The sequence below is a fragment of the Phyllostomus hastatus genome, unplaced genomic scaffold (genome assembly GCF_019186645.2).
Source record: "Phyllostomus hastatus isolate PE091 unplaced genomic scaffold, TTU_PhHast_1.1 phas_contig_477, whole genome shotgun sequence".
In the NCBI taxonomy this organism is placed as follows: Eukaryota; Metazoa; Chordata; class Mammalia; order Chiroptera; family Phyllostomidae; genus Phyllostomus; species Phyllostomus hastatus.
Window position 1 is genome coordinate 681,807 of NW_025333889.1, and position 26,039 is coordinate 707,845.

General features: G+C 69.0%; 1 protein-coding gene across 21 annotated transcripts in view; it reads left to right on the top strand.

Annotated features, from left to right (window-relative positions):
* KIF1A (kinesin family member 1A) overlaps nt 1–23,802 on the top strand; it is a 66,788-nt gene extending 42,986 nt beyond the window's left edge. For 6 of the 21 annotated variants that reach the window (XM_045845536.1, XM_045845547.1, XM_045845541.1 and 3 more), the window contains 24 exons: nt 842–960; nt 2,467–2,552; nt 3,030–3,168; nt 3,361–3,532; nt 3,654–3,744; nt 4,831–4,949; nt 5,081–5,136; nt 5,775–5,883; nt 6,110–6,176; nt 6,283–6,367; nt 7,759–7,864; nt 10,033–10,059; nt 13,368–13,391; nt 14,535–14,649; nt 15,482–15,615; nt 16,226–16,287; nt 16,654–16,799; nt 17,270–17,470; nt 17,871–17,948; nt 18,279–18,409; nt 19,270–19,425; nt 19,935–20,127; nt 20,229–20,347; nt 20,644–23,802. In XM_045845536.1, coding sequence (XP_045701492.1) covers nt 842–960; nt 2,467–2,552; nt 3,030–3,168; nt 3,361–3,532; nt 3,654–3,744; nt 4,831–4,949; nt 5,081–5,136; nt 5,775–5,883; nt 6,110–6,176; nt 6,283–6,367; nt 7,759–7,864; nt 10,033–10,059; nt 13,368–13,391; nt 14,535–14,649; nt 15,482–15,615; nt 16,226–16,287; nt 16,654–16,799; nt 17,270–17,470; nt 17,871–17,948; nt 18,279–18,409; nt 19,270–19,425; nt 19,935–20,127; nt 20,229–20,347; nt 20,644–20,686 — 2,578 coding nt within the window. In that variant the 3' untranslated portion in view covers nt 20,687–23,802. The remainder of the gene's footprint in view (nt 1–841; nt 961–2,466; nt 2,553–3,029; nt 3,169–3,360; nt 3,533–3,653; nt 3,745–4,830; nt 4,950–5,080; nt 5,137–5,774; nt 5,884–6,109; nt 6,177–6,282; nt 6,368–7,758; nt 7,865–10,032; nt 10,060–13,367; nt 13,392–14,534; nt 14,650–15,481; nt 15,616–16,225; nt 16,288–16,653; nt 16,800–17,269; nt 17,471–17,870; nt 17,949–18,278; nt 18,410–19,269; nt 19,426–19,934; nt 20,128–20,228; nt 20,348–20,643) is intronic. The other 15 variants (XM_045845540.1, XM_045845550.1, XM_045845543.1 and 12 more) reach the window with 3 other exon arrangements.
* Nucleotides 23,803–26,039: the final 2,237 nt, after the last annotated feature.

Genomic DNA, 26,039 nt, shown 5'->3' on the forward strand with positions numbered 1-26,039 from the left:
TGGAGTGTGAGGGGCAGGGCTGTCCCCTGGGGCTCATGCGGGCAGGCCCTCTCTGTACCAGGGTGCCCACGAACAGCGGGGGAGACTTCCTCCATGTCAGCCCCCACCCACCCAGGGCAGCACCAGGTATTCCAGGTCCTATCTGTCCTCCTGGCTGCCTGTGCCACCCCTGCCCATGGACGAGCTTGGGGACTGCAGCAGCGCCTGGGTGACGCGGCCTCTGTCCAGCCTGTCCTGACTCCAGCTGGCACTGCCGGGGGAAAGGAGGGCTCTGGGCACTCTGGGGAGCTGGTGGGGTCACAGCAGGCGGTGCCGTGGGGCCTAGGGGTGTCTGTCCGGCCAGCCCTCCGTGGGCCGGGGCCCGTCCCATCTTGGCTGGCACCGCGGAGCGCCCGCTCTCCCTCACCGGAGGAGTCTCGAGCCCTGATCCGGCATCCAGCCCTCAAGCCTCAGGGGCCGCTGGGAAGCGGGCGGGTGTCGGGGGACTGCCAGAGCACCAGTGCCAGTGTCGTAGCACAGGGGGGCCGGGCCCCCAGGTCCTCCTCCTTGAGGCAGGCTGCACCCCTCAGCTGCCCCCTCGCCCGTCCGCAGGTGTGGCCCCTGCCTGCTGACCACACCTCTGTCCCCTGTGCACGGGCCTCTCCGCCGCCGCCTCCTCCTCCCACGTCCTCTGAGCACCTCCGCCTGCCGTGGACCCCCGCCCGTCCTCGCCCTCGCCTGCTGCCCGGCCCCCACGCTCCGCTCCGCTTCGCAGTGTTGTGTCGTGAGCTCGGCCGCGCTGTTGCCACCGCCCCCCACGGCCGCGCGGGGCCGGCCCTGACCGCGGCCTCTCCCCTCCCAGGGCCTTCGTGTACCTGAGCAACCTGCTGTACCCCGTGCCCCTGGTGCACCGCGTAGCCATCGTCAGCGAGAAGGGCGAGGTGAAGGGCTTCCTCCGAGTGGCCGTCCAGGCCATCTCAGGTGTGTGCGGGGCTGCGGGCTCCTTCACAGGTGGGGTCGGCGAGCAGCCAGCCTCCCCCAGGGCCCCCCACCCGCCCCGCTGCTGGCCCCAGGTGGGGACTCCGGGAGAAGCCCCGACGCCCAGCTCCTGGCTCGGGCCCCCCGACTCTCCCAGGGTGACGGGGCCCGCTGGGGCTGTGCGGGCCAAGCCCAGGGCCGTCGAGCCGGTTCTGGCTCAGGCGCCTCCTCCCCTCAGGCAGCCCCAGGCGGACACGGACACCCCAGCCCAGGGCAGGGCTGGGCGCTCTCCTGACTCGCCCTTCGCTCTCTCTGAGCCCCCCCAGGACTGGCTGCCCCACCCACCCACAGTGGCCCTCGGAGCCCCCCTTTGTCCCGGGAACCCCTCCTTTGGATCCCTCGGCTTCAGTCCTGGGCCGGGGGGCCTTGCTGCAGAGGGGATGCCTCCCACTGCCCCCCCTCCCCTGGGCCCCCAGCTTGGTTCACTGACCCATTAATCCAGCGTGGACTTCCTGCCGAAGGTCACTCAGGGCGAGAGGGATCATTCCAGAGTACAGGCTCGGAGCCCGCGTGGCCGACCTGGGGCTGGGGCTCCTGCTGTGATGGTCAGCCCTCCCTCCCCTGCCCGGGCCCTTCCTCTTTACAGCACCCCCGGCCACTCGAGCCCCCCGGGACCCTGCCGAGAAGGGGGAGCCTGGAGGGGAGCGAGGATGGCACTGGGGGGGCAGGGATGCTGGGAGTACCAGGTGCCATCCTCCCCCCTCGAGGGGACCCTGTCCCTGCGGGCTGGGTGGCTCTCCCTCATTCTTCCTCTTCTTCCTGATTGGCTCCGTCCCAGCTGGGTGGGGTCCCCCTGGGCAGGCTGCTTTATAGGGTGACGCTGCCTGTATTGGGGCCGCACCTGACGCTCTCTGCCTCGTGGCCCTGGTGGAAAAGAAGGAACATAAAAATAACCCAGAGCAGAAACCCCGCCTCCGTGGTCACAGCAGTCACACCTGTCCCCACCCCCGGCCACGGCTGCCGTCAGCCCCCCCGATCTCCCTGCACAGAGCCCTGTGCCCCGCCGTGCGCGGCCCCGGGCTGGCCAGGGCGATGGTGGGACGCGCCCACAGGCAGCCAGGCTGGAGAGCTCAGGGTGCCGGCACCCCCGAACAGAAGGGCAGGCCCCCCGGTTTGCAAGGCCTCCTGGGGTGACGGCTAACCAGAGTGGCTGAAGCTGGGGCTCAGGGACACCAGCAGAAGAAGGCAGGTCCCAGGGTCCTGCAGGTGACAGGAGAAGGGCCTGGATGATGTTGTCCCAGTGGGAAGCTGCTGACCTCTGCCGAGGAAGGGGGTTCGGGAGCGTGTGGGGCGCTGTGTCCAGGTTGGGGGTCGTGGTGGCTTTGCGAGGGTGCTGGCAGAGGGACAGGTGCCGTTCCACGGTGAAACCAGGAGGATCTGGGGGGGCGGGCTCTGCCACACCCCCTGGGGGCAAGCAGGGCCCTGACCATCTGCTCGGTCCCACGGCAGCCGATGAAGAGGCCCCAGATTACGGCTCGGGTGTCCGCCAGTCGGGAACTGCCAGAATCTCCTTTGACGACCAGCATTTCGAGAAGGTACCGGGCCGGCGGCTCTTTCCTGTCCCACCCCCACTGGCCGGCCGCCGCCCGCCGCCCTGTCCTGAACCTGCGTGTCCGACGCCTGGAGCCCAGGGCGGAGCGTCTGCTCCCTCCGCCACCACTCTCCCTCTCACGGGGGCTGGGCGCTGTTGGGGATGCACGGGAGGGGCGAGGGGCAAAGGTGGAGAGGGGCGCCGGCAGACTGCGTGTGCCCCTGGCCAGAGAACCGGGTGGGCAAGGACCCCGAGAACCAAGACCCCAGGGAGGGGGGAGGGGCTGAGGGAGGGCCCTGGGCTGGGGCAGAGCTGACGGCCTCCCGCCCCCCCCCCCCCCCCCCCCCCCATGGAGGCCGGGTGGGCCGGACAGCCTGGGCACCTGAGGCTAGGGGGCGTGTCTGTGAAGGCCCCGCCCAGCTCTGGCCCGCACAGGCCTCCCCCTGCCAGCTTTCCGCAACTCGGCCCCCGCCCCACACAGTTCCAGTCTGAGTGCTGCCAGGCGGGGGGCATGTCACGCTCCGGGACCTCCCAGGAAGAGCTGCGCATCGTGGAAGGCCAGGGCCAGGGTGCGGACTTGGGGCCCTCTGCCGACGAGGTCAACAACAACACCTGCTCGGGTAAGTCCTGGGGCGCCCACGGAGGGGGCGGGCCTCCGCCGCCTGGCCCCGCCCACAGGGCGGCCCTGGGGGGTACCTCCGCCCAGAGCAGTTGGGATCAGGCCCCTGAGGGAAGCTGCATGGGCTCTGGGTCTGGCCCCGGCCCCAGCCCCCCGGGTCCCGCCACCTGCCTGTGCCCTGGGCTGCCCACAGCGCTGCCTCCGGAAAGCCTGCTGCTCGACAGCCCCGAGAAGGCCACCCTGGACGGGCCCCTGGACGCCGCCCTGGACCACCTGCGCCTGGGCAGCACCTTCACCTTCCGTGTGACCGTCCTGCAGGCGTCCAGCATCTCCGCGGAGTACGCCGACATCTTCTGCCAGTTCAAGTGAGCCTCAGCCCGCCGGGATGGGCCCTGCGGCGGGGAGGCGGCGGGCGGGCGGCCGGGCTCCACGCAACGCCCAGCTGCGTCCCAGGGACCCGGCCAAACATATCCTTCCGCTTTGCAGCTTCATCCATCGCCACGACGAGGCCTTCTCCACGGAGCCCCTGAAGAACACGGGGCGGGGCCCCCCGCTCGGCTTCTACCACGTCCAGAATGTACGTCCTCAGAGCCCCTCCCCTCCCCCGCCCGCTGCGGGGCCCTCCGGGGTCCGGCTCCGCTAGGCCTCCCTGAAACGCGCACCTGTCTCTCCCGGCTCCTTCCCCCTTTTCTGGGTGCCAGCAGGTGCTGGACGCGCCGGGGCGTGTGGACGCAGGGCCTCCAGCACCAGGCGGGCGTTCGCTGGGTGGAAGACTGGGGTGGGGGCAGTAAGTCCAGAGAGCCCCCGGCCAGGAGCCTCCAGCACCCTGGACGCCAAGTGTCTGTGGTGGCCGTGGTTGGGGAGAGTCAGGAGAGCGTCGGGGAGCGGGGTCCCCCGGGAGTGGGGGCTGCTCCTGTGGCGAGGACCCGTTGGCCCGGCCCGGGGGTCTGACCTCAGCCGCCCGGTCTCTGGGTTTGTGGTCTGACCTCTGGCGGTGTGGCCGTCCTGGCCCTGCCGTGACGGGGGGCGGGGCACGTGGTGTCAGCTGAGCTGGGGAACAAGGCAGGCCGGGAGGGCGCTCACTGGGCCCCCCGGAGCTCACCGCCTCCCCGGTCCGGAGGGGAGGGGCTGAGGGGGGCGCTGTCCTGGTCCCGTCCTCGAGGGGCGTCCGCGCTGTCTCTGCCCCGTGTCCCCCCAGAGTCTCCCCACTGCACCTGCCTCCTCGGTGCTCTGAGGCCCCTTTGCACAAGGACCCTGGACCCCGGTCGTACGGGGTTAGGACCACACTGACACCCTCGTTCCGACTTGATGACCTCTGTAAAGACCTTGTTTCTAAGTGCAGATGCTGGGTGGGGGCGGGGACACAGTTCAACCCCCAACTCTTGGTGAGCGGGGGGGGTTGCCCAGAGGTCAGACCAGAGCCCAGAGGCAGCCTGGTCACCTCAGTCCCCTCGTCAGGCTGTGTTGTGAGAGGGCAGCTGGCCCAGCGGCCCAGCCCCATCTGTACTGGGAACAGAGACAAGGGCTGCCCACCCAGTGCTCTGTCCACTGGGGGGGGGTGACAGAGGACAGGCGGGGCCGGAGGGGCCTGGGCGACAAGCACCGACCCTGCCGTGGGCAGGGGGCCGGCGCTGCCCTCCGACCACCCCCGCTCACCCTCCAGATCGCGGTGGAGGTGACCCGGTCCTTCATCGAGTACGTCAAGAGCCAGCCCGTGGTGTTCGAGGTCTTCGGCCACTACCAGCAGCGCCCATTCCCGCCACTCTGCAAGGACGTGCTCAGGTCCCACCTCGCCTCCCGGTCGAGGGGCTTGCGGCCAGTCTGGGCCTGGAGGGGGGGCGGGCGGGCTCCGGGCTCCCTGCTCCGGCCCAGGCCCCCTCGGACGCCTCACGCGAGCGCCGCTTCCTCCACAGCCCCCTGAGGCCCTCGCGCCGCCACTTCCCACGGGTCATGCCGCTGTCCAAGCCAGGTAGGCCGGGCACCGGGGTGCCGGCCTGGGGTGCCGGTGCGCCCAGGCTCTGGGGCCGCCCTGCGCCCGCCCGACCTCGGGGGTGGGGGTCCCCGTGGAGTAAGGGCCCCCTCCTGGGCACGAGGAGCAGGCGGAGACAGACGCCCCAGAGGGTGTCGTGTACCCCCGGGGCCCCTAGAGCCGGCGGCAGAAGTGTGGGGGCCCCGAGAGGAAGGCAGGGTGGGGCTGGGGCGTCTCAGCCTGTCCATCTGGCCTGGGGGCGGGACTCGTCCGAGCGGACGACGTGCTTGGCCAGGAGCCGCGGGCCGCGGCCCAAGCGTGGTGGAGCCGGGGTCCCACTGGGGTTCTCTGGGGTCTCCGGCCACCACCCTCTCATCAGTGGGTGTGGCCACGGGCTCCTCCCCTGGGCTCGGAGAAGCGGGTGCTCGTGCGCATCCGGAGCCAGACACGCTGGGCCCTGCCTGTGCTCGGACGAGCGTGTCCTGGGGCGGGGGGGCGGGGGCTGCTGGTGGTTTTCCGTGGAGCGGAGTGCCCTCGCTGCCTTTGCCGCGCCCCCACCCCACCCTCCTCGAGGGAGCCCTCAACGCACCGTGGGTCTGGCCTCCTGTCAGCCCGTGCTTCTCTCCTGTTGTCCCCAGTGCCGGCCACCAAGCTCAGCACGCTGACGCGGCCCTGCCCCGGGCCACGCCACTGCAAGTATGACCTGCTGGTCCACTTCGAGATCTGCGAGCTGGAGGCCGATGGCGAGTGCGTCCCCTGCCCCGTGTGCCTGGCGGGGGCCCTGGGACCCCCGAGGGCTGCGGTGGGGGGCGGAGAGGGCCTGGGGCTGGCCGACTCTGGTCTCCACGGACCGGCCACCCCACCTTCACCAGCACTTTCCTGGCTCACCCCTTCCGCTCGGGCCCCGAGGCAGCGCTGTGGGCGGCAGGAGGGGTCCGGCCCCGGCCTCACCTCCCCCTCCCTCTCTCTCCAGTTACATCCCTGCAGTGGTGGACCACCGCGGCGGCATGCCGTGCGTGGGGACCTTCCTGCTCCACCAGGTGCGAGAGCCTCTCTGCCCCGGCCCGCCTCGTGCCCCTCCCCCGCCCCGCCGGCCCCCAGGCCCCCTGACCGCCTGACCCCGTCCCCTCTGCTGGCTCCCGGCAGGGCATCCAGCGACGGATAACCGTGACGCTGCTGCACGAGACGGGCAGCCACATCCGCTGGAAGGAAGTGCGCGAGCTGGTCGTGGGTGAGTGGGGGCGGGTCGGCCGTGGGCGCTGGGCCCAGGTTGGTGGGAAGAGCGTGGACCGAATCCCTGCTGAGTTCTACCCGCAGCTCTGCTTCGGCTGCTGTGTGACCTGGGCCACGTCACCCAGTCTCTCTGGGCCTCTGACCCTGCCAAAGAGAGCCCGGGCGGCAGGGTTGATTCCAAACGGGGCTGCTTGCGGGGGCCGCCATCGCAGAGCCGCGTCGTGCTGGGTGGCTCAGACACCGGAGATTTCTCCTCTCTCAGCCCTGGAGGCAGCGGTCCGAGACCCGGGGGTCGGCTGGTGGCCACGCTGTGTCCCCCCCCCAGCCTCTTGTGGCTTCTGCGGGTCGGTGGGCGCTCCGAGGCGCTCCAAGGCTCACAGATGCGCCTTCTGGGGCCTCTCCCTGTAGGACGGGCAGACCAGACCGGGGCTCCTGTCCCAGTGTCACCGCGTCTCAGCGGTCACACCCCCACGCAGGCCCTTCTCTCCGGAAGGTCGCCGTCGGCAGTGCCGGGGGTCAGGGCTGCCGCGCGTGTTTCAGTCCATGCAGGGCTGCTCCCGTGACGTCACGCTGTGAACTTGGTCTCCTGGAGACATTGCCTTTGCTTCCTGTAAAGGGTGGCTCTTCCCAGTGTCCACTCAAGGGCACGGACACACTGTCCACTCCCGCGTGCCATCAGCAGGAGGCCGCCACCCTGTCCCTGCCCTGGGCGTGGCTGTGGCTGCGTCCCTGGGGCGTGTGGAGGGCTCTGCGGGGGGCGGCAGGGACGTGGCCGTCCTGAAGAGGCAGAGGGGCCACTGTCCCTGTGGCTGCCAGAGCCGAAGTGACAAGCGGGGCCCCAGGCAGGGCCCTGACTCCATGGATCTGGCTCCTGCTGCCGACCGAGCACCCCCTCGGCGCAGGGGGCGGCTCAGGGGCTCTGTGGGGACCCCCCCCCCTCGCAGAGGCGTGTGATGACGTGGGCGGTGTTTCTTTTCTCCCTTTATTTCTTACCATGTAACGAGAAGAGGGAGCCTTGTCTCCCTCTCGTCCTGCTAACGTTTTCTTTTCCAGCAGGTAGGAGGCCAGTGCGTTTTGGGCTGAGCGATTGGAATCTGTGGGGGATGGGGTGCCGGCGGCAGGGGGCGGGGTTGGGGACTCAGAGCTTAGCCTGCGGGAGGCGGACGGCAGAGCGGAGCCTGGCTGTGCTCTGACCCACGGCTGCGGCCCCCACCCCAGCCCCCCATCAGCCGCCGTATGGCCGTTGGCCGGAGGCTCTGGGGCCCGTGGGGGGTCGGTTCCCTGATGGGCCTCCTTCAGAAGCTGGGCCCAGGCAGAGGCAGTGAGCAGGGGCCCAGCAGCGCCCCCTGCCCTCCTGGAAGTGACCCGGGCCCATCGCCCTCGCTGTAGGTCGCATCCGGAACACGCCAGAAACGGACGAGTCCCTGATCGACCCCAACATCCTGTCCCTCAACATCCTCTCGTCCGGGTACATCCACCCGCCCCAGGACGACCGGTGAGTGCCCTGGGCTGCGGGCACTGCTCCTGAGTCCCCGGTGACGGGTCTGTCTGGGTGGGGACCCCGGGGTGTGGGGCAATGTCAGCCTGCAGAGCCTTTGGCTGACAAAGACATGTTGGGCCCGGCCTCACAGGCTGGGGCGTCTGGTCCTGAAGCGTCTGGGCCCCTGTGAGGCTCCTGAGGGGCCAGGAGGGGGGCGGGCGGGGGCTGGGCCTCGAGTCCCTGGGTGCCCGTCTGCGCGTTTTCCTTCTTCGGCCTCCTGGCAGAGGGGCTGGGGGCAGTCGCGGGGGTGAGCAGGGTCCTGTCTGGGAGTCCGGTGGGTGGGTGGGCAGCACGGGCCGTGGGCGGACAAGTGTCCCCTGTCTCCCAACCGTGCTGCTGTGGCCTCTGGCGGGGAACTGGCCAGGGTCCCGGAGTCGGACCAGGGGCACACTGGGTGGGCGGCCAGCAGCCTGGGCCGGCACCCCAGGTCACTCCTCGCGTCACTGGGCTAGCCCTTTCCAAACTCCCCAGAGTCTCCTCGTAGCCTGGGCAGTCCCAGCATGTGGGGCAGTGACAGGCACTGGAGGCTCTGGGGACCAACCAGCCGGGGGCGGGATGTAGGGGGAGCTGCTGGAGCCAAGGGGGGGGCGCTGGGGGCTCACAACTGCCACAGCTGAGCACGCCCGGTGAGGGGGGACGTCGGTGGGCTCAGCCGTGTCCGAGGGGCTGCCGTCCGGGCTGTGGGGGGTGAGCAGGGTGCTCCAGGCCCAGACCGGCCGCTCCCAAGGGCTCCACCTGCCTCGGCGCTGGAGCTTCGGGTGTCTCCCGTGGCTGGGGCTGCGTGTGCGGGCAGGGTCCAGGCCCGAATCCCCGGAGAGCCAGTGTCTGTGAGGGTGAGGGTCCTGGGGGCGCCGCCTCCCGTTCTTCTGACTCTGGGGCCCAGACATTCCGAGAGGGGGCTTGAGGGGCCCATCCCTCAGGAGGGCAGCTTGGTGGGTGTGGGGCAGAGACCCCAACAGAGGCAGATGAGGCTTTGGTTTCAGCCCTGTCCTGGAACCTTCCGGAAGGAACTCACCCTGCAGTCCTGAACAGACGGGACAGAGTCTTGGGGGGTGTTCTCACGTGGACAAGGCACCATGACAGGCAGGCTGGGGCTACACCTGGGGTAGCAGAAAGGGGAGGCCCACAGGGGTGGGCCTGTCACTGTGAGAACGAACCCAGGGACCCGGCAGCAAAGCCTCATTGCCCATCCACACGGGGGCGCTGCAGGGACGTGGGCGCCTGGCCTGGGCCCTGGACAAGGGACTCCCGGGAGGGCATGTGCCCCCGGGAGGGGTCCGTGTGCCATGCGGAGTGACACTTTGGGCCTGGGGGGCAACCTCAGCTTTCCCCTGGCTGCTGGCAACCCCTAGATCCGCCGGGTAGGAAGCGAGTGGGGGGCAAAGGGAAGGGGTGGACATGCTGCCTGCTGGCCTCCCGCCCTGCACTGAGGGCTGTTTGTGGGTCTTCTGGCTGCTGGGGGCCTCGGCCCTCGGTTTAGGAGGCGGCAGCTCCTGACTGGACCTCGGGCCGCCCTGCGCCTGGAGGCCCCTGGACCCATCACTGATGTGTGTTGGCCCTGCACCATGGGGGCTGTAGGAGGAGGCGGCCCCGGGGCCCATCAGCCCCATCAGCACCTGAGGTCAGGGCCCTGGCCCAGGACAGAGGAAGGTGCAGACCATTGGGGTGCAGGCCCCGTGCTTGGTTTGGCCCGTCTGGGGCAGCCCCATCTCCCACCTGGCCTGGAAGAGCCTGGGGACCCTCCTCAGTGGGTGACCCCGGGCAGGGGCCGCTGTGAGGCGTGGCTGGCCAGGCCAGCAGGCCCCTCCTCAGGCCTTCCCTCTTCCTTGACCCTGGCTGACGTGCTCGGAGCCCCTCGATGGACCCGCTGCCCTGAGGGCGAGCAGGAGGCCCTGCCCCCTCTTCAGACGCTGAGGCTCAGCGACCCCAGGCCTGGCTCAGGCCTCGGGCTGGCCGCACGCTTCGCCACAGCCTCGCCTCCCCGCTTGCTCGAGGCCCGGTGCTTTGCAGCCCCCTGGCTCAGAGTGGGCCGCCCCTCACTCCTCTGCTGCTGCTGCCGCTGCCGCTGCCCCGCCCCCACTGCCCCAGGGCCGCACTAACCTGTGACCGTTTGTGTTTTGCAGGCAGTTTCTTGATTCGGACATGCCTAGGTATCATTTGTGCCCTCGGTTTCCTTTCAGCACCCCCCCACCCCCGCCCCAGCCCTGAGACTCCATCTCTGCTCTCTGGACCCCTCTCCACTGGGCATCTCTCCCTCCCGCCTCATCTCCTTCAGTTCATTTCCTTGGAACACCTTCTTGATTTTTTCGTTGCTTCTTCTCCTCCCTGGCTGAGTCTCTCTGGCTCCACTCTTGATTTTGCTGCTTTGGTAGTTGGCTGCCCTCCTATAGACACTGGCTGGCTCCCCCCCACCCCCTGCCCCGACCTCCCCCGCCCCGTGCTGCCCTGACCTCTCCCCGCCGGAGGGCAGCAGGTGCCCCGCATGCAGGCTGGCCGGCCAGGCTCCTGGAAAGGTGGCAGAGGAAAGAGGGAGGGGGGAGGGGCAGACAGGAGCCACCCTGCCGACCTCCACCTCTGCCCCTCTCCCCCTGCGGGTGTGAGCCTCACCCGCTTTAAGAAGGAGGGGTGGGTAGAGCAGTCAGGCTCCAGACTCACTCCGGTGGTCCCAGGTCCAAACGCCCTGGAGACACAGGTTCCTGGGCTGGGGGCCTCGACTCCCTGCCAAACCCAGTCGAGGCCCCTGGGGGTAGACAGCCGCAGCCACCAGCCCAGAATGTGTCCGGGAGGCTCGAGTCTGTTCCAAGTGGAGGGTCAAGGCCATCGCCTTCTGAGTCCCTTTGGGTATGGCCAGGCTCTGCACGGTGGTCCTGGAGGGTGCTCTGTGGTCAGCCGTCTCCAGAGAGCACGTGGCAGGTCGGCCTCCGGTGCAAATGTTCGAGGGGAGGTGGGCGCAGCAGGACCGCCTGAGGCTGCGTCCTCGTCAGGCCCCGCTGTGACGGGTCTGGCCAGATGGCTACTGTGAAGGGTCCCTGCTGCGGTGTTCCCGAGGGCGTGCGCACACCTGCACCTGTTCAGTGACAACGGCTGCGACAGGCCCTCCCCGGGGACACCAGCCTGGTGAGGCAGAGCCCCGCAGAGGTGGTGGCTGCAGAGGAGGGGGCACAGCCCTGCAGGGACTGGAGTGGGGCCTGCCTCTCCCAGGAAGCCGGGAGGGCTTGCTGGAGGAGGCGGTCCGCTGGCCGGTCCGGGAGGGGGCCCAGAAGGCTGAGGCACTGCACCTGCCAGGCCGTCTCCCTGTCCTCCGAAGGTCAGGGCCCCCGGAGTCAGGCTCCAGCCTCCGTCCTGGGCAGGAGTCACTGTGCTGGACAGTTCTGGGGACAAGTGGACGGTGGGAGCGGTGGTGGAGGGTGTCATTCCAGACATCTGGAGCGGGGGCCAGGGGCCACACCGACTGGGCTGCAGCCACTGGGCTGTGACCTTGGCTGGCTGTGTGAGTGTGGACAAGTGGCAGAACCTTCCAGAACCCTGTTCTCCTCGCTGCTCACGGTGGGGCTAGCACACCCCCTGCCTGAGGCAGTGGGATCACACAGCACGACACACAGAAGCTCTCAGTCCGGGGACACGGGGACTCACGGGAGTGGCTGTGAGTCTGAGCCCTGGTGGTGCCGGCGGTGCCTTGTGAGAAACACCCCTTGTTGACTCGAGAGGCGTTGACCGCCTCTGAGCAGAAGCGCGTTTTTATACGGACGGCTTCATTTTCCCGAGGGGCTGCACTAGGGTGCCAGGGGTCTGTCTCCCTTACACACGGGCAGAGCCCCCTGGACGGGTCCCAGGAGGGGGACGGGGGGGGACTTCGTCACGCTGGGTTCAAGCCCCCCGCCCCGTTCCATCGGCCCCCCACAGGGGCCCTCGCTCCTGCCCAGAGCAGAAGTGTCCCCGGGACCCTCTCCAGCGCTGTGGCGTGGAGGGAGAGCCCGGTGGCCCCTGGTGCCCCCACCCCATCCCACCAAGTGTGGGGTCTGATTTCCCCCGATTGGTGGCCCAGTCTGGCGCTGCCCCAGCCTCCCCAGGATGGGCCTGGACGTGGGGGTCTTGCTGAGACCCCGTTCCTGGCAGGTGGGGAGCGAGCGGGTCCCGCGGGTCTGGGACGGAGCCGGACTCCGAGTGTCTAACCAGCCTCCACGTGGTGGCGGGCGCAGCAGGCCCCGGGGCCCTGCATTTGGGCAGCACATCCTCCTGGCCTCTCTCTCTGGGGGACGACGGGCTGGGTGCCAAGGGGGACAGAGCAAGGGGTGGTGTGGGGGGGGCCCTTTCCCAGTGTGGCCTGCTGCCCAGGGAGGCCGAGATGACCCGTGCCATTTGTGGGGGTCCTGGTGTGGCCTTCCCGGCCTCCCAGCTGCACCCTCCTGGCTGCTCTGGGTCTTTGTTCCCACCTCGTGACTGAGGGGTGCCCGTCCGAGGTCCCCATGCTGTGCCCGGCAAGCCCGGGGTGTCCCGCATGGTTGCCGCTCTGCCCCTCACCCCGTCCTGCGCACACCCGCTGCCACCCGCTCTCACTTGGGGTCTGGGCGAGACCCGCCCCCTGCAGAGGCCTCGGGGGCCTGGGCTCCAGGTCTGGCCCCTGGTTCCGTGAAGCCGCGGCTGGCTGAGGGCCGAGGGCTGGTCTGCAGGAGGTGGCGTGGGGCTGGGGGCAGCATTATGGCTGTGCCAGGTTGGACCAGTCTGATTGGCCTTCTTGGCGCCAGGGGGGTGGGCAGTGAAAGGCCCAGGAAGGCCCCCCACACCACCCCACCCCACCCCACATGGGAGACCCCCCCAGAGTCAGGGTTTACGAGACATTCTAGGCCACCAGCATCCGACCAGGACAAAGCCCCACCCTAGCCCAGCTGGGGGCCTCTGTGGGGCCGTGTGCACAGGCAGGCCTGCCTCTCCAACCGCAGGCCCAGGGTCCAGCAGGCCACCCATCCTGGCCTCCAGGGCTGGGCCTCTCCTAGCACCCGGGAGGGACGAGAGGCCATGGTGGTGATGGTCACACGGGCTGCGGGGCCCCGGGCCAACCTGCAGGGCGTCTCTGTGAGGTGGGGAGGGGTGTCCACTGCTGGGCCGGGGGCAGGGTGGGGGCAGCTGGGACGTGGCACTTGGAGCGGGGCGGTCTGGGGACGTCTGTGCCAGGCTGGGCTGCACGGGCCTCCGGCTCTGACCACAGGCCTGGCCCCGCAGAGCCCAGGTGTTCGGAGACCCCTGGGGGGACAGCACCCCTCCAGGTCTCGGTCACAGCCCCAGGGGCCCGCCCAGTCCTGCTGGGAACGGACCGAGGCCCTCCCCGCAGACACTGTGGGTGGGGCTTGCGGTGGCGTGTCTGCCCGTGTCCGGGAGCCCGTGCCGGGCGGGTGACGACGTAGCTCTGACACGTGGTCTCTTCTGTGTGTGTGCGTGTGTCCTGCTGCCTCGCCTTTAGCGTTTCCTTCGGAGGTGACACTAGGTACAGCTCACGTCTCTCTCCCGCTCCTCCAGCTCCTCTCTCCTCCGACATCTCCCTGTGCTCCCTGTGCTCTTCCCTGTCTGTCCGTCACCCTGCCGTCCTCACGCCCCTTCCTCCGGGTCTCCGTCTGCAGTGACATGTGCCCGACAGCGGCCCCACCCCGTGCCATTGCTTCCCCCACGCCCCCGGGCTGTGCCCCCGAGAGACGGGTGGCCACAGCCCTGCCTCCGCTCCGCACGGCCCGGCTCCCGGACCCCCTCTGCACTCCCGGGCCGGGCCGGGCCATGGGGGGTCTGTGCCCCGGCCCTGCTGCTGCGCTGCTGTGCTCCTCAGCCGCGTCTCTGTGAGGATGCTGGGAGGAAAGAGGGCGAGGCAAGGGCTGGCAGTGCTGCCCAGGGCCCACGGGGCGGCCACAGGGGGGACGGAGGCCGGTCTCCCCCTGACGACGTGCAGGCAGAGCCCAGGGGCCCGGCCATCGGTGGCCCGAGTGGCCGCCGCCTCGGGGGGTTTGCCGGCCCCTGGTTCAGGCTCTGCTCAGCACCCTTCCTGGCGGGCCATGGCAGCAGAAGAGGCCCTGCCTGCCCCACCCGAGGGCACAGCCTGGCCACGGTGGGCAGCGGGCGAGCGGTCTGCGTCAGCCGCCTGGTTTCCACTCCCAGCATCCCCCCAGGGTCCGTCCCCCCCGAAGGCGAGTCGGTGACAGAGGACATGGGCCCTGGAGGGCTGTGCAGACCCAGGCAGGCTCTGTAGGGTCCAAGGAGAGACCGTGGAGCCTCCCCCCTCAGACGAGGCTCCTTCCTGCCCCCAGGCCCCTCCTGCCCTCTCTCCCTCCTTCTGTCCTCTCCACGCTCCCCGCCCCTCAGCCTGAGGGCCGTGGGCTACCGCATGCCCCCACCCATCCACGGCGGAGGTGACAGCTGGGCTCACCTCGCGGTGGCATCTCCGCCCCTCCCCCCGTCCTGAGTAAGGAAGGGCCGGCCCTTCCCGGACCCCGCCCCCTGGGCCTCCAGACCTGTGGCCCGGGCGGTGCTTCCGGTGGGCTGCCCACACGTCTCTGTCCGTCTGTCCTTCTGCATGTCCCCGTCCCACCTGAGAGTGGCTTGCCCGTCATTTTCTTACCTCCGCTCTGCTCCCCGCCCCCAGGACCTTTTACCAGTTTGAGGCCGCGTGGGACAGCTCCATGCACAACTCTCTGCTGCTGAACCGCGTCACCCCGTACCGAGAGAAGATCTACATGACCCTCTCTGCTTACATTGAGGTAAGACCGCTCTGCCTGGACGCCACCGCCCCCCCCCCCCCGAGAGCTCACGCCCGAGGTGTTTGCCCGGGGCAGGAGGGCAGAGTGAGCCCTGCACAAGCCCACGCAGCCCTGCTGCCTCCCCGAGTCCTCGTCACGGCCTGCACTCTGAAGGCCATGCTCAGCCCACCCCCTCTGCCGACTTCACCCTGTGGGTTCATCCTCAGCAGTGCGGGGTGGCTGCAGCCCCACCGGACATTGCATCTGGGTTCCAGGCAGTGGGAAAACAGACGCCTCCTCCCACCCCCAGGGTCTGAGGCGCAGGAGCGGGCTGGGAGCACGGCCGTTTCCAGCAGGCGCAGTAGCCAGAATCCAACCTGGAAGATTGGGGTTGGCGGTGGGTTGAGGGCAAAGCCTCCCCGAGGAGCCTGGTTACCTGACCTGTGGCATGGGGCTCTGCCCGGACACGTGCCGGGTGCTGGCGCCCTCAGCTTTGTCAGCGGTGACGGCTGAGCTTCCAGAAAACGAAGAACGTACGTGGGTGCTTCTCACAAACGCCCCGTGCGGCGTGTCCCCGACTTCACGCCGAGGCAGCCGAGGCCTGAGGTGGAGAAGCCTGAGTCCAGCACCCTCGGCGTCCCCGCACAGAAACGCGGCCCTCGGCGGCCCAGGGAGGGGGGGTGGGGCAGGGCGGCCGTCTCAGTCCGCAGGCAGCTCCAGTGGGGAGCAGAGACTCTCAGCCTGCCCGCCCCCCCGTCTGGGGCCACGCCGGGGCCGGGAAGGCCTGGGCTGTGGTGGGGGCCGGCGAGGGGGTCCGCGTGCCTGAGCCCCCTCCCCGCCCCGGCCCCCGCAGATGGAGAACTGTGCCCAGCCCGCCGTGGTCACCAAGGACTTCTGCATGGTCTTCTACTCCCGCGACGCCAAGCTGCCCGCCTCGCGCTCCATCCGCAACCTGTTCGGCAGCGGGAGCCTGCGGGCCTCTGAGAGGTGAGCCGCGGGATGGGCCGGGTGTCCCGGTCCCCAGGGCTGACCGGCTTGCCTGGGGGGGGCGCTGGGGCACGGACCGGCCTGCGTGAGAGGCCAGCTTGGCCGCCCTGGCTGGGCCCCTGCTCTGGGCCCTTCTCACTCGCCCTGATGGTGGGGTGCTGGGAAGCCAGACTGCTCCCCCTGCTAGCCGACCTTCCTCCCTGGGGGCCACGGGCATCTGCCGTCCGGGGAGAGAGAGGCTGGGTAAACGTGGGGCCCAGGCTGGGCAGGGGCTCTGGGCGGAGGCTGGTGGTGCCCGAGGGCCAGACACCAGACGCCAGGACCAGCCGTGCCCCCACACTCCCTCCTGCTCTGGGCTGTGGACTCCCGTGTCCGGGCAACTCCAGGCGCAGCGGGAGGAGGGAGTGTAGGCTCAGGACTCAGTGGCCTTGGGCTGGCCGCCAGGGGGTTCCGTGAGGGGTGGTGGGCTGCCCTCAGAGGGAGTGGTGGTTCCGGAGGAAAGGGAGTCGGGGGTGGGACCAGTCCGTGCAGGGCTGCAGCGTGGGGACCTGACACCCGGCCGCCCCGCGTGGACGGCTGGGCCTGGTGACGGTGCCCGCTGCTCCCACAGCAACCGAGTGACGGGCGTGTACGAGCTCAGCCTGTGCCACGTGGCCGACGCAGGCAGCCCAGGTAGGCGTCCCCCTGCTCCCTGCGGCCGCTGGCGGTGGGGGCGGGGGTGTGGCACTCTGAGGCGCTCACCTGGGGTCTTCAGGCCATTCTGGACGACCTCAGCTCAGCTGCCACTTGGGGGCCCCTTCCCTGGGAGGTCCCCGGGGTTCTGAGGGGCTGGGGACAGTGAGGAGAGAGGCCCAGCAGAGGGAGGGCGGGCAGGCAGAAGGTCACAGCCGTGATCCCCACGGGACGTGGTGCCAGACGACTTCCTGTGGGTGAGCCCAGCGTGGGTGGCCCTGCAGGCCGGGGAGCACCAAGGGCGGGCGGTGGGGCAGGGGGCGTGGTCACAAGTCGGGACGTGGCCCCTCGGGTGCCCCTGTGCAGGGATGCAGCGGCGCCGCCGGCGGGTGCTGGACACGTCCGTGGCCTACGTGCGGGGCGAGGAGAACCTGGCCGGCTGGAGGCCGCGCAGTGACAGCCTCATCCTGGACCACCAGTGGGAGCTGGAGAAGCTGAGCCTCCTGCAGGAGGTGAGTCTGTGCCAGGGCCCTGGGGCCCAGGCCGCGGCGGGCAGAGCGTGGGGCACTGGCCACCCCCACAGGCCAGGCGGGCTCAATGCAGGGAACAGCCAGAAGGGCAAGGGGGCAGGCCAGCGCCTGTGCGGCCTGGGTCAGGGGACTGGTGTCCAGCCGCCACGGACAGCGTGCCTGCCCTCGGGCCCCCCGGGAAGCTGGTTTTGGAGTGCCCACGCCCACCTGCTCTTGGCCAGCACACGCTGGGTGCAAGGCCAGGACGGAGGGAGGGTGCTGTGTTGGCCGCACGGTGCAGGTGGGGGCTGCGTCCTGGAGGCAGCCTGGCCTCGGGTCAGTCGGCTCCCCCAGGGGTTGCCTTGGGGCTCCCGGGCTCAGCCAGCTGCTGGCGGCCGCCCCCTCCCCCCCCGCCGCCCCCCTCCCGCCGCTGCTCCAGCGCAGCAGGTGAGGCCTCCCGGCTCCGTGTGCAGGTGGAGAAGACCAGGCACTACCTGCTGCTGCGGGAGAAGCTGGAGACCACCCAGCGGCCCGTCCCCGAGACGCTGTCCCCCGCCTCCAGCGAGGACTCAGAGTCCCGCAGTTCCTCTGGCGCCTCCTCCCCGCTCTCGGCCGACGGTCGACCCTCGCCCCTGGAGACCCCTGACGAGAGGCAGCGGGAGCTGGCCGTCAAGGTAGGGCCCTGGTACCTGGCCTTGTCTGTGTCGGCTCCTGTCGGGGTTGGGAGACGCCGGGAGGAGGAGGATCTGTCTATGGGGTCCCCTTGCCCCCCGCCTCCACTGCACCCACACTGGAACTGGGGGGTCTTCACGGCATCCTCCCAAGCAGTGGCATGCCCTCTCTTGAATACCTAAACTGACAGGGAGTTCATCACCCCATCCCAGCCCCTCTCGTGGTTGGGAGCCCCCAAAGAGGCTTCCCCAGCTCACCCCATTTTCTTGGAGGCCTGGAGGTGCCGGCCACGGTGACCTGCAATGCCAGGCCTCTTGGCCAGTTGCCATGTTGTTGGGGACCCAGCTGTCAGCCGGGCCGGGTGCCGGGAGGCTCCTGACCGGGCGTTCGCTGTCCCCACAGTGCCTGCGCCTCCTCACACACACGTTCAACAGAGAGTACACGCACAGCCACGTCTGCGTCAGCGCCAGCGAGAGCAAGGTGGGCGCCCCGGCTCACGGCCCGGCCCCCACGCCGGCGTCCCTGCCGCCCTCGGGCCACACACCCTGAGGTCGGGGCTCGGCCACGCCTCCCCCACCCCCACCCAGCACGGTCCTCGCTGCTCTTCGGGTCCCTGCATCCACGAGTCCCTGGCGGGGCTGCGAGGGGCTGGGGGGACCAGGCGGGGGGCGCCTGTGGTCAAGGTGGCGGCACCCTGACGTGCCAGCTGAGGGGCAGGAGGCAGCCACTGCACGGGTGTCCCCTCCCCGAGGATCCAGAGACTGTCCCCTCCCTGTGTCCCCCGCAAATGACTCTCCCCCCCCCCCGCAGCTCTCTGAGATGTCCGTCACCCTGCTGCGGGACCCGTCTGTGTCCCCTCTGGGGGCAGCCACGCTCACCCCCTCCTCTACCTGCCCCTCCCTGGTCGAAGGGCGATACGGAGCCGGAGCCACAGACCTGAGGTGAGTGAGCCCCGGCTCCCGAGCAGCAGCCGGTGCCTCGAGCCCACCGCTGCCGGTGTCTGTGCCGGGGCACGGGGGCTGGCGACTCGAGACGGACACCCAGGTCTCGGGGGCCCGCCCTGCTGGCCCGTGCGAACGTGGCGTCCTCACCCTCTTTCTGGGCCCGTTTCTGCCGGAGCCTACACTCCGTCAGCCGCGAGTGAGAGCAGGAAGGGGCCAGGGCAGCCCAAAACGAGAAACTTTTCACGGCGGCGACCGTGAAATAGTGAGGACAGGCGGGGAAGGGACTTCGGGCGACCCGGAGGGAGCTGGCCCTGCAAACAAGGACTCGGGCCACCGGGCGGGGCGGGGCAGAGACCCGCCCCCGTGACACTGCTAACGCCGCCTGCCTCTGCCTGAGCACCCGAGTTTAAAACCCCCCGCATTTCTCAGTTTCCTGCTTAAAGCTTGGAAAATGGCACCGAGCCCTGTCACAGGCCTCCTGGCCCCTGGGTCCTGTCGCTCGGGCAGCAGGGTGCCAGGGCCCAGTGGCTCCCTCTGCACGGATGGCCCCTGAGGACGTCGGGGCAACTTCAGCTGGATTTTTGGGGGTGACGAGCCACTGCAGCCACCTTTGTGAGGGGGACAGGGCAGGGGCAGAAGACGCCCGGGAGAAGGGTGCGGAACCCCTTGCAGCTGGGACCCGCCCCACCGCGCCCAGCACAGTCCTGGCATCAGGAAGGTGGGCCAGGCGGTGGCGGTGGGTGCGGCAGGCAGGTGGCTCGAGGGCCCACAGGACGGCGCTCTGCTAGGGAGTGGTCCCCGGCCCAGTGAAGGGGCTCTCGGCACGGGTGCGGCAGCTCCGCTCTCCCCTCTCCCAGGACCCCCCAGCCCAGGTCCCCCCCACCTGCCAGCCCGGAGCCAGAGCCAGCACCGGAGGCGGACTCCAAGAAGACCCCCTCCCCCGCCCGGGCCCCGGAGGCGGACAAGGAGCCCCAGCGCCTGCTGGTGCCTGACATCCAGGAGATCCGGGTCAGGTGCGCAGGGGCTGTCCCGCACGGGCTCTGCCGAGGCGTCACCGGCCAGCCCGTCCCCTGACCTTGGCAGGACGCGTAGGTCAGAGCCGGGCCCCAGGCCCCAGGCCCCAGGCCAGGGACGCAGAGCAGAAACCTGCAGAAAGACGCTTGTACTGTGTCTGCAGACGGCCAGTGCGGCCCCTGTGCCCCGTCCGAGGGCCCTGGTGGCCCGAGATGCCTCAGGGGTGGGTCGTGGTTGTGGGGCAGGTCGGGGCAGCTTCGGTGTTTTTAAAGCTTCTAGATTTTACCGCCGGGGACTGGGGCTCAGGGACAGGCTGGGGGCTGTAGTCTCCAGCCTCCCGGGTGGGGGTCCCGCCGGCCCTGGTGCCTCGGGCACAGCCCTTCCTCTCGGAGGCCCCCTTCTGACCTGTGCCGTGGTGGCCCCGCTGGGTCAGGGGTGGCGGGGGGTGGGGGGGGACGGCCCACTGGCTGCCGGGAGGGCTCCAGCGAGCAGATGTGCCATCCCGCAGCCCCATCGTCTCCAAGAAGGGGTACCTGCACTTCCTGGAGCCGCACACCGCCGGCTGGGCCAAGCGCTACGTGGTGGTGCGGCGGCCCTATGCCTACATGTACAACAGCGACAAGGACGCCGTGGAGCGGTTCGTGCTCAACCTGTCCGCCGCCCAGGTGGAGTACAGCGAGGACCAGCAGGCCATGCTCAAGGTGCGGCGGCGGCAGCGGGAGTGGGGGGAGGGGCGGGGCAGGGGCTGCCCCAGTGCGGGGGCGGGGCCAGGGGGCGCCTGCTCACCGCACGGTGCCCGCAGACGCCCCACACCTTCGCGGTCTGCACGGAGCACCGCGGCATCCTGCTGCAGGCGAGCAGCGACAAGGACATGCACGACTGGCTGTACGCCTTCAACCCCCTCCTGGCCGGGACCATACGGTACGCCGCCTCGGGCCCCCGCGGGGTTCCCGCCTGCGCAGGGCACAGGGAGGGTGCAGGCCTGGGGGCACCCCGAGGCCATCGGTGCATGTGGCTGGGCGGGACTGTTCCTGCAGGGACTAGGCAGCCCCCCACACCTGTCACTTAGGGGGTCACAGTGACAAGTGACAGAGATCTCGTCTCTCAGGGAATAAGGGAACCAGAGGGCCCCCCCACCAAGCGGGGGGGGTGGCGGCTGCGGCTTCCCCTCTGCCCAACACCCTCTGACCTCGGCCTCTCCCCTGACCCTCTCACAGCTCCAAGCTCTCCAGAAGGAGGGCTGCCCAGATGAGGGTCTGAACGGAAGACACCCCGCCCTCCCGACACCCAGTGGGCCCAGCCTGCCCCTCACCGTCCGTCTGTCTTCACCCCCAGCCCTTCCCCCGGCCGGCCAACCCGCCCCCCTCCCAGGGACGCTGCGCTGGCCGGGGGGCCTGCGCCACACGACCTGTCCTGACGGACCTGTCCTGTCTCCACGGAAGCCTCGTTGGTTGTCATTTCTTCTCTGAGACGTGCCCTGGGGGGGAAAGGGCTGGGAGACACGGGGGGGGGGGCCGGAGGGCCCCAGTCAGGGGGCATCGCTGACATTCTAATATTTTTTTAAGCATAGACAGACTTATAATTAATATACAGTAGTTAGCGACACGGAGACAGTCCACTCAGAAATTAACTCTAAGACTGTGTTCTATTTATAAGTATTTATTTCTAACAACCTGTAGGACTCAGAGCACCCCTTCCCGCTTGTTCCCACACGCATCCCCCAAGCCTCGTAGGGACAGACAGGCTGGGCAGCCGCCACGGCAGACCCCAGGGAGGCCGGCACCTCGGGGCCCGGCCCTCACCCTGGGGGTGTGCCTGTGTCCGGGCCCTGCTGCCCGACGTCCACGCAGCACAGAAGGGCGCGTGTCACTTCTGGCGGGAGGCACAGCCCACGTCACACCTGCACGGCAGCCGGCGGGAACCTGTGGGAGACCGGGAGGCCGGCGGGGGCTGCCCCGGGAGGCCTGGGAGAAGGGACCACGTCCCACGGTGGAGTCCTGTGGCCCGGCGACGCTGCAGTTGTCCGGGGTGATGTCCAGGCAGCGAGGGGCTTGTGCCGCAGCCCCTCCAGCTGCTGTGAGAAGCGGGGCGAGCGCAGGGCTGCCCCAGAGGAGAAGGTCTGACTCCCCCGGTGCCCCCAGAGGAGAGAGCTCCCGGGGGAGGGGGGGCAGTCGGACACCGCGGGTCGGGCCAGTGAGGGCACGTGATGCTGGGCTCTCCCTTCTGGTCAGAGGTTCTGTCCCCGGTTGTTCCAGCCTTGTCCCAGATCCCCTGGGTCCCCTCGACAGACCCTGTGCCTATGGGACACCCAGGCCAGCGGAGGCATCAGCCCAGCGCAGAGTCAGACCGCATGCCCTGCCTGGGTGCGGAACCCATCAGAGAAACCAGAACCCATCAGAGAAACCAGCGGGGCCTGGAGGGTCTTCCGTGACCTGCTCCCACAACCAAAGGCACATCTGGCGTCTTTCTGCTGACAAAACGAAACAAAGCAACACTGTAAAACTGTCCCCACTGTGGCCAGCCGAGGGCCGTGTCATCCGGCCCCAGGTGCACGCCCAGCCTCGCTGTCCGTGGCATTTTTGGCACCTTCCAGCCCCCTGCCCACCCACCTGGGCACAGCTCACAGACACCTGCCCCCACCTGGCTGGGAGGACCCCAGCCCAGCCTGAAGCCAGCAGCTCTGAGGCCCTGCCTTGTCCCACACTGTCCTGCGTGGTGGCACTGACGTGACCTGGGGACGTTCTCACAGTTTGAGCCTGGAGACCCGTCTCTCTGCTGGGGACGTGAGGTGTTGGCTCCCGCCCGAGTGACAGGGTTGGGGTTTTCCTTGGGAAGGGGGCTCGGTCTGTGGTGGCGGCCTCCGACAGCCCGCGTGCACCGCTGGGGGCTGGCAGCGCCCTCCCAGACCTGGGCTCGGGCGGGGTGCAGGGTGGCCCCCGCGGCTCCCTGCCGCCCCCGGCCCCGGGCTCATCTCCTCATGGAGACGCCCCTCGGTCCGCCAGGGCCCGGGACGATGCCAGGGGGAGCGCAGGCTCAGCTGCTGTCCTTGGAGATCCCAGGCGAGGGTCACTTCCTGAGCTGAACCCAAGCATTTTCCAGAAACAGGCCTGGGCTGCCCCCCACAGGCGTTGCAGGAGGTGGTGGGCTGGACGGAGGACTCCTTCTGGCTTTTAGGACCGCCCTGTGGCAGGGAACAGAGGTGGCGCATTGTCCCAAGACGTCCAGGTTCCCGAGAGCCCGGCCCCGGCCCCCTCAGGTCAGCCAGCCTGAGGACTCAGCCCCGCGCACAGGTGCCTGAGGCCAGCCAGCCTGCAGAGCACCTGCTGTACCAGCGGGGCCCAGGGCAGGGGCCCCTCGAGGGTTCCTGGGAGTCACCCCAAGGTCAGGAGCCTCCACAGCCATGGAGGCCCCTGGGAGGGTTTGGTTTTGGCCTGGAGCCACCTTGGCCGTGACTCAGAGCCAGGGGTGGCCCGCCTGGTGTCCCCTCACCGGCCTGCTGCCCTGGGAGGGCCTGGGGGGAGCCCGCACACCCAGAGCCGCTGGACGGAAACCCGTGTAGGATCGGGAAGCCTGGCCTCCATGCCTGGAACTCCCCACGTGTCACGTCAGCTGGGACAAGCGTTCAGTGAACTGGGACTCAGTTTCCACATCTGCGAAGTGAGGCTGATCGGGAGCCCCTGAGGGTCCTCCCCTCGTGGGGTGCAGAGAGCAGAGTCAGGCTGGGCTGAGGCCGCTGCTTCTGCTGAGTGGGGAAAGGGAGAAGGGTCCGGAAAGCCTCCTCTCTCGGAGGGTCTTGTTTGGATGCTGGACGCTGCCCCGGCCACAACCTTGTTCTGTTTGCGGGATGGTCATCCTCGTCCGCAGCGGGCTCTCTGTCCCGGGTGGGGGTGGGTCAGCCTAGGGAGAGTCCCCAGAGAGTGGAGCGTGGGCTCCAGTGGCCTGTCCGCTTCCAGGGGCTGCTGGGGTGCTCGTGAGTGGCAAGGCCTCCCGCTCTGAGGAATCACTCACAAGACGGCAATGTTCCTCTCACCGCCACACGCGCTCGCACACACAGGCACACACCCAGGGCCCCGGCCCTGGGGGCGGGGCTGGTGCAGGGCTCGGGAGCCGTGAGCGGGGCGGCCACGCCGCTGCTCCTCCCCACAGCAGGCTGCGGCTTCTTCCCGGGCCTGTCTGCCCCGTGGCTGCCTGTCCCCCGAGGTCCCCTGTGGCTCGCCCCCGCGTGGTTGTGTGGCACTCCCCGGCCCCTGCTCCGTGACCTCCATCCATCCCGATGTAGTGGCCCCAGCCCCCTGACGTCCTGAACCGAATGAGCGCTAGGCTCTAGGCCCCGTGCTGTGTGTGTCCACCTGAGAAATAAACTCACTCCCCACGCAGCACCCGACTGCCGGCCTCTTCTGTGTGTCCTGCGGCGTCTGTCAGTGGAGGCGAGAATGGTCGCGGGCCAGGTGGTCAGCGCTGCCAGGGACAGCACCCGCCTCCCCTGGGGTGACGTGGGGGGTGGAGAGCCTCGGGGTGGGAGCTACAGAGGGTGCTGATCGTGGGAGCGCCTGCCCACCTCCCTCCGCACCTGGCTACGGCCCACGTCCTTCAGCAGGTGAGTGGCTGGGCCGTCCGGTCCATCCCTCCGTGCACTGCTGAGTGTGGGTGCTAGCGGGGACTCCATCTCTGAAGGGGACCCTGTGCAGGCCCCCTCTTACATGACAACCTCAAAAAGACGGGTTGGTGTAGAACATGCTAGTGGTCCCCAGGGATCGTGGTCAGGGGCGTGGCCTGGGGGCCTTCTGGGTGACAGCACGCTTTTGTCCCCTCATAACGGTGCTGGTGCCATAAATCTATCTTCACACGTTCTAAATTCCCAGGGCTGTACATGGGCCGAAAACATAGGTCACTATCACTTCTGATAACTTCTAAAATGAATGTTTTTTTTTAAAAAGCAATTTAAGGAAAAAAGGACAATGTTTTTTAAAAGTTTGGAGCATCTATATGAAAAAAATAAACCTGAGGTCGTATTCAAGATGAACTCACAGTAGCTCATCTACAATAGGTGTAAATGTGACTCAAAGGCTATAAAACTTCTGGGAGAAGGACTTTGTGGACCCAAGGGCAGAGAAAGACTTCACAGGAAACCAAGCCCCGATCCGTGAAAGAAAAGAGAAAAAACAGACGCCGTCGGCAGAAAGGTCCAACGTCCGACAGGTGCTGCGGGGGAACGGGAAGGCTCGCTGATGGCCCGTGACTGCGTCCAGCGCAGGTGAACAGTCCCCGGGGACTCGGGAACCAGACAGAGAACAGCCCCATTTCAAACACAAAACCCGCAGGGAGGGGGGCGGCGGAGAAGAGACGTGAGCGCCCTCTGGTGGGTGCTGGTCTTCCCAAAGAGGTGCAAGCATTCGGGGACCCCCCCCCTCCGCAGGGCCCGGGAAGAGTCTGGCCGCCGACTCGAGTCCTATCCTCACCCTGAGAAAAGGCCGAACACACGGACAGTCACTGAGTTTTCTGGCACCTGCCGGAACATCCAGGGCGCAGGGCAGGCCGCACCCCAAACCTGGAGTAACAAGCACAGAGTCACCGCTGAGACCGGCTTTCCCGGGGCAGATGTGGCTGGAGCCGTGGCTGGCCGTGGGGGCACGCGGCTGGGGGACCCTCACACGGTGATGGGTTTCACCACCAAGAGCCCCACCGAGTTTTCACGCTGGGGTGCAAAGACCAACTGTGGGGACAGAAGAGAAATGGCCACGGCCTGCACCCGGAGCTCCCTCCCCAGCAAGGCCCTCGGGGGCAGGGACCAGTCAGGAATCGAGGGAACTCCCTGGACTTGGCAAAGAAAGCTACAGAAGTCCCACGGCGGACGGCATACTCCACGAGCAGACCCTGGAGGGCCCCCTCGGGGGAGAACAAGGCCGGTGTCCCCTCGCCCGTCCCAGTCAGCACCGTGCTGGCAACGTGACAGGCAGCGGGGCACGAGAAGGAAAAGAGGACGTCGTTCTGTGTTGTGAGTGGGCTGTGGGTGGCGTTCACGGGTGACCCCCACTTGCCAAGGGGCCGACCGGCCTCTCCCCCAAGTGCCAAGTGCGTCGTGTTCTGGGGTCGGAGCCCCTGAGCTCCCCTGCGGGGCCACTCGGCTTTCCTGAAGAAGCACCTGCATTTGTCTGCGCCGGTCGCCACGCAGACCAGCTACCCCGTGTGGGAGGTGGGCCCTTCCGCTCGTTCTGAGTCGGGGGTGCCCAGACCAGCCCTGGTGGCCCCCCTGGTTCCCTTGTGCGGGGGGCCTGGCCCCACAGATGGCTGCCTCCACGGAGGGGACTGGTGGCATGTGGCCCCGGTGCAGGCAGAGCCAGGGACCCTCGCCCAGGTGGGGACCCGGCCCAGGTGCAGGGAGCTGCCAGGCTGTGGAGCCAGGAGCCTGGGCGTGAGTCACAGGGCTTGATGGAGGCTTTGAAGAGCTGTGTGTGGCCCGTCTCAGCCCTGGGCTGGCGGGGCGGGGCGGGCGTCCTGGCGCGTCTCTCGCCCTGGGGGAGAAGCTGTGGGCGGTCCCGCTCTGCTCCCGCGCCGGCTGGAGGTGGGGGGGGGGGAGGGGGCTGGAGGTGAGGGCGCAGCTGTGGCGTTCCCA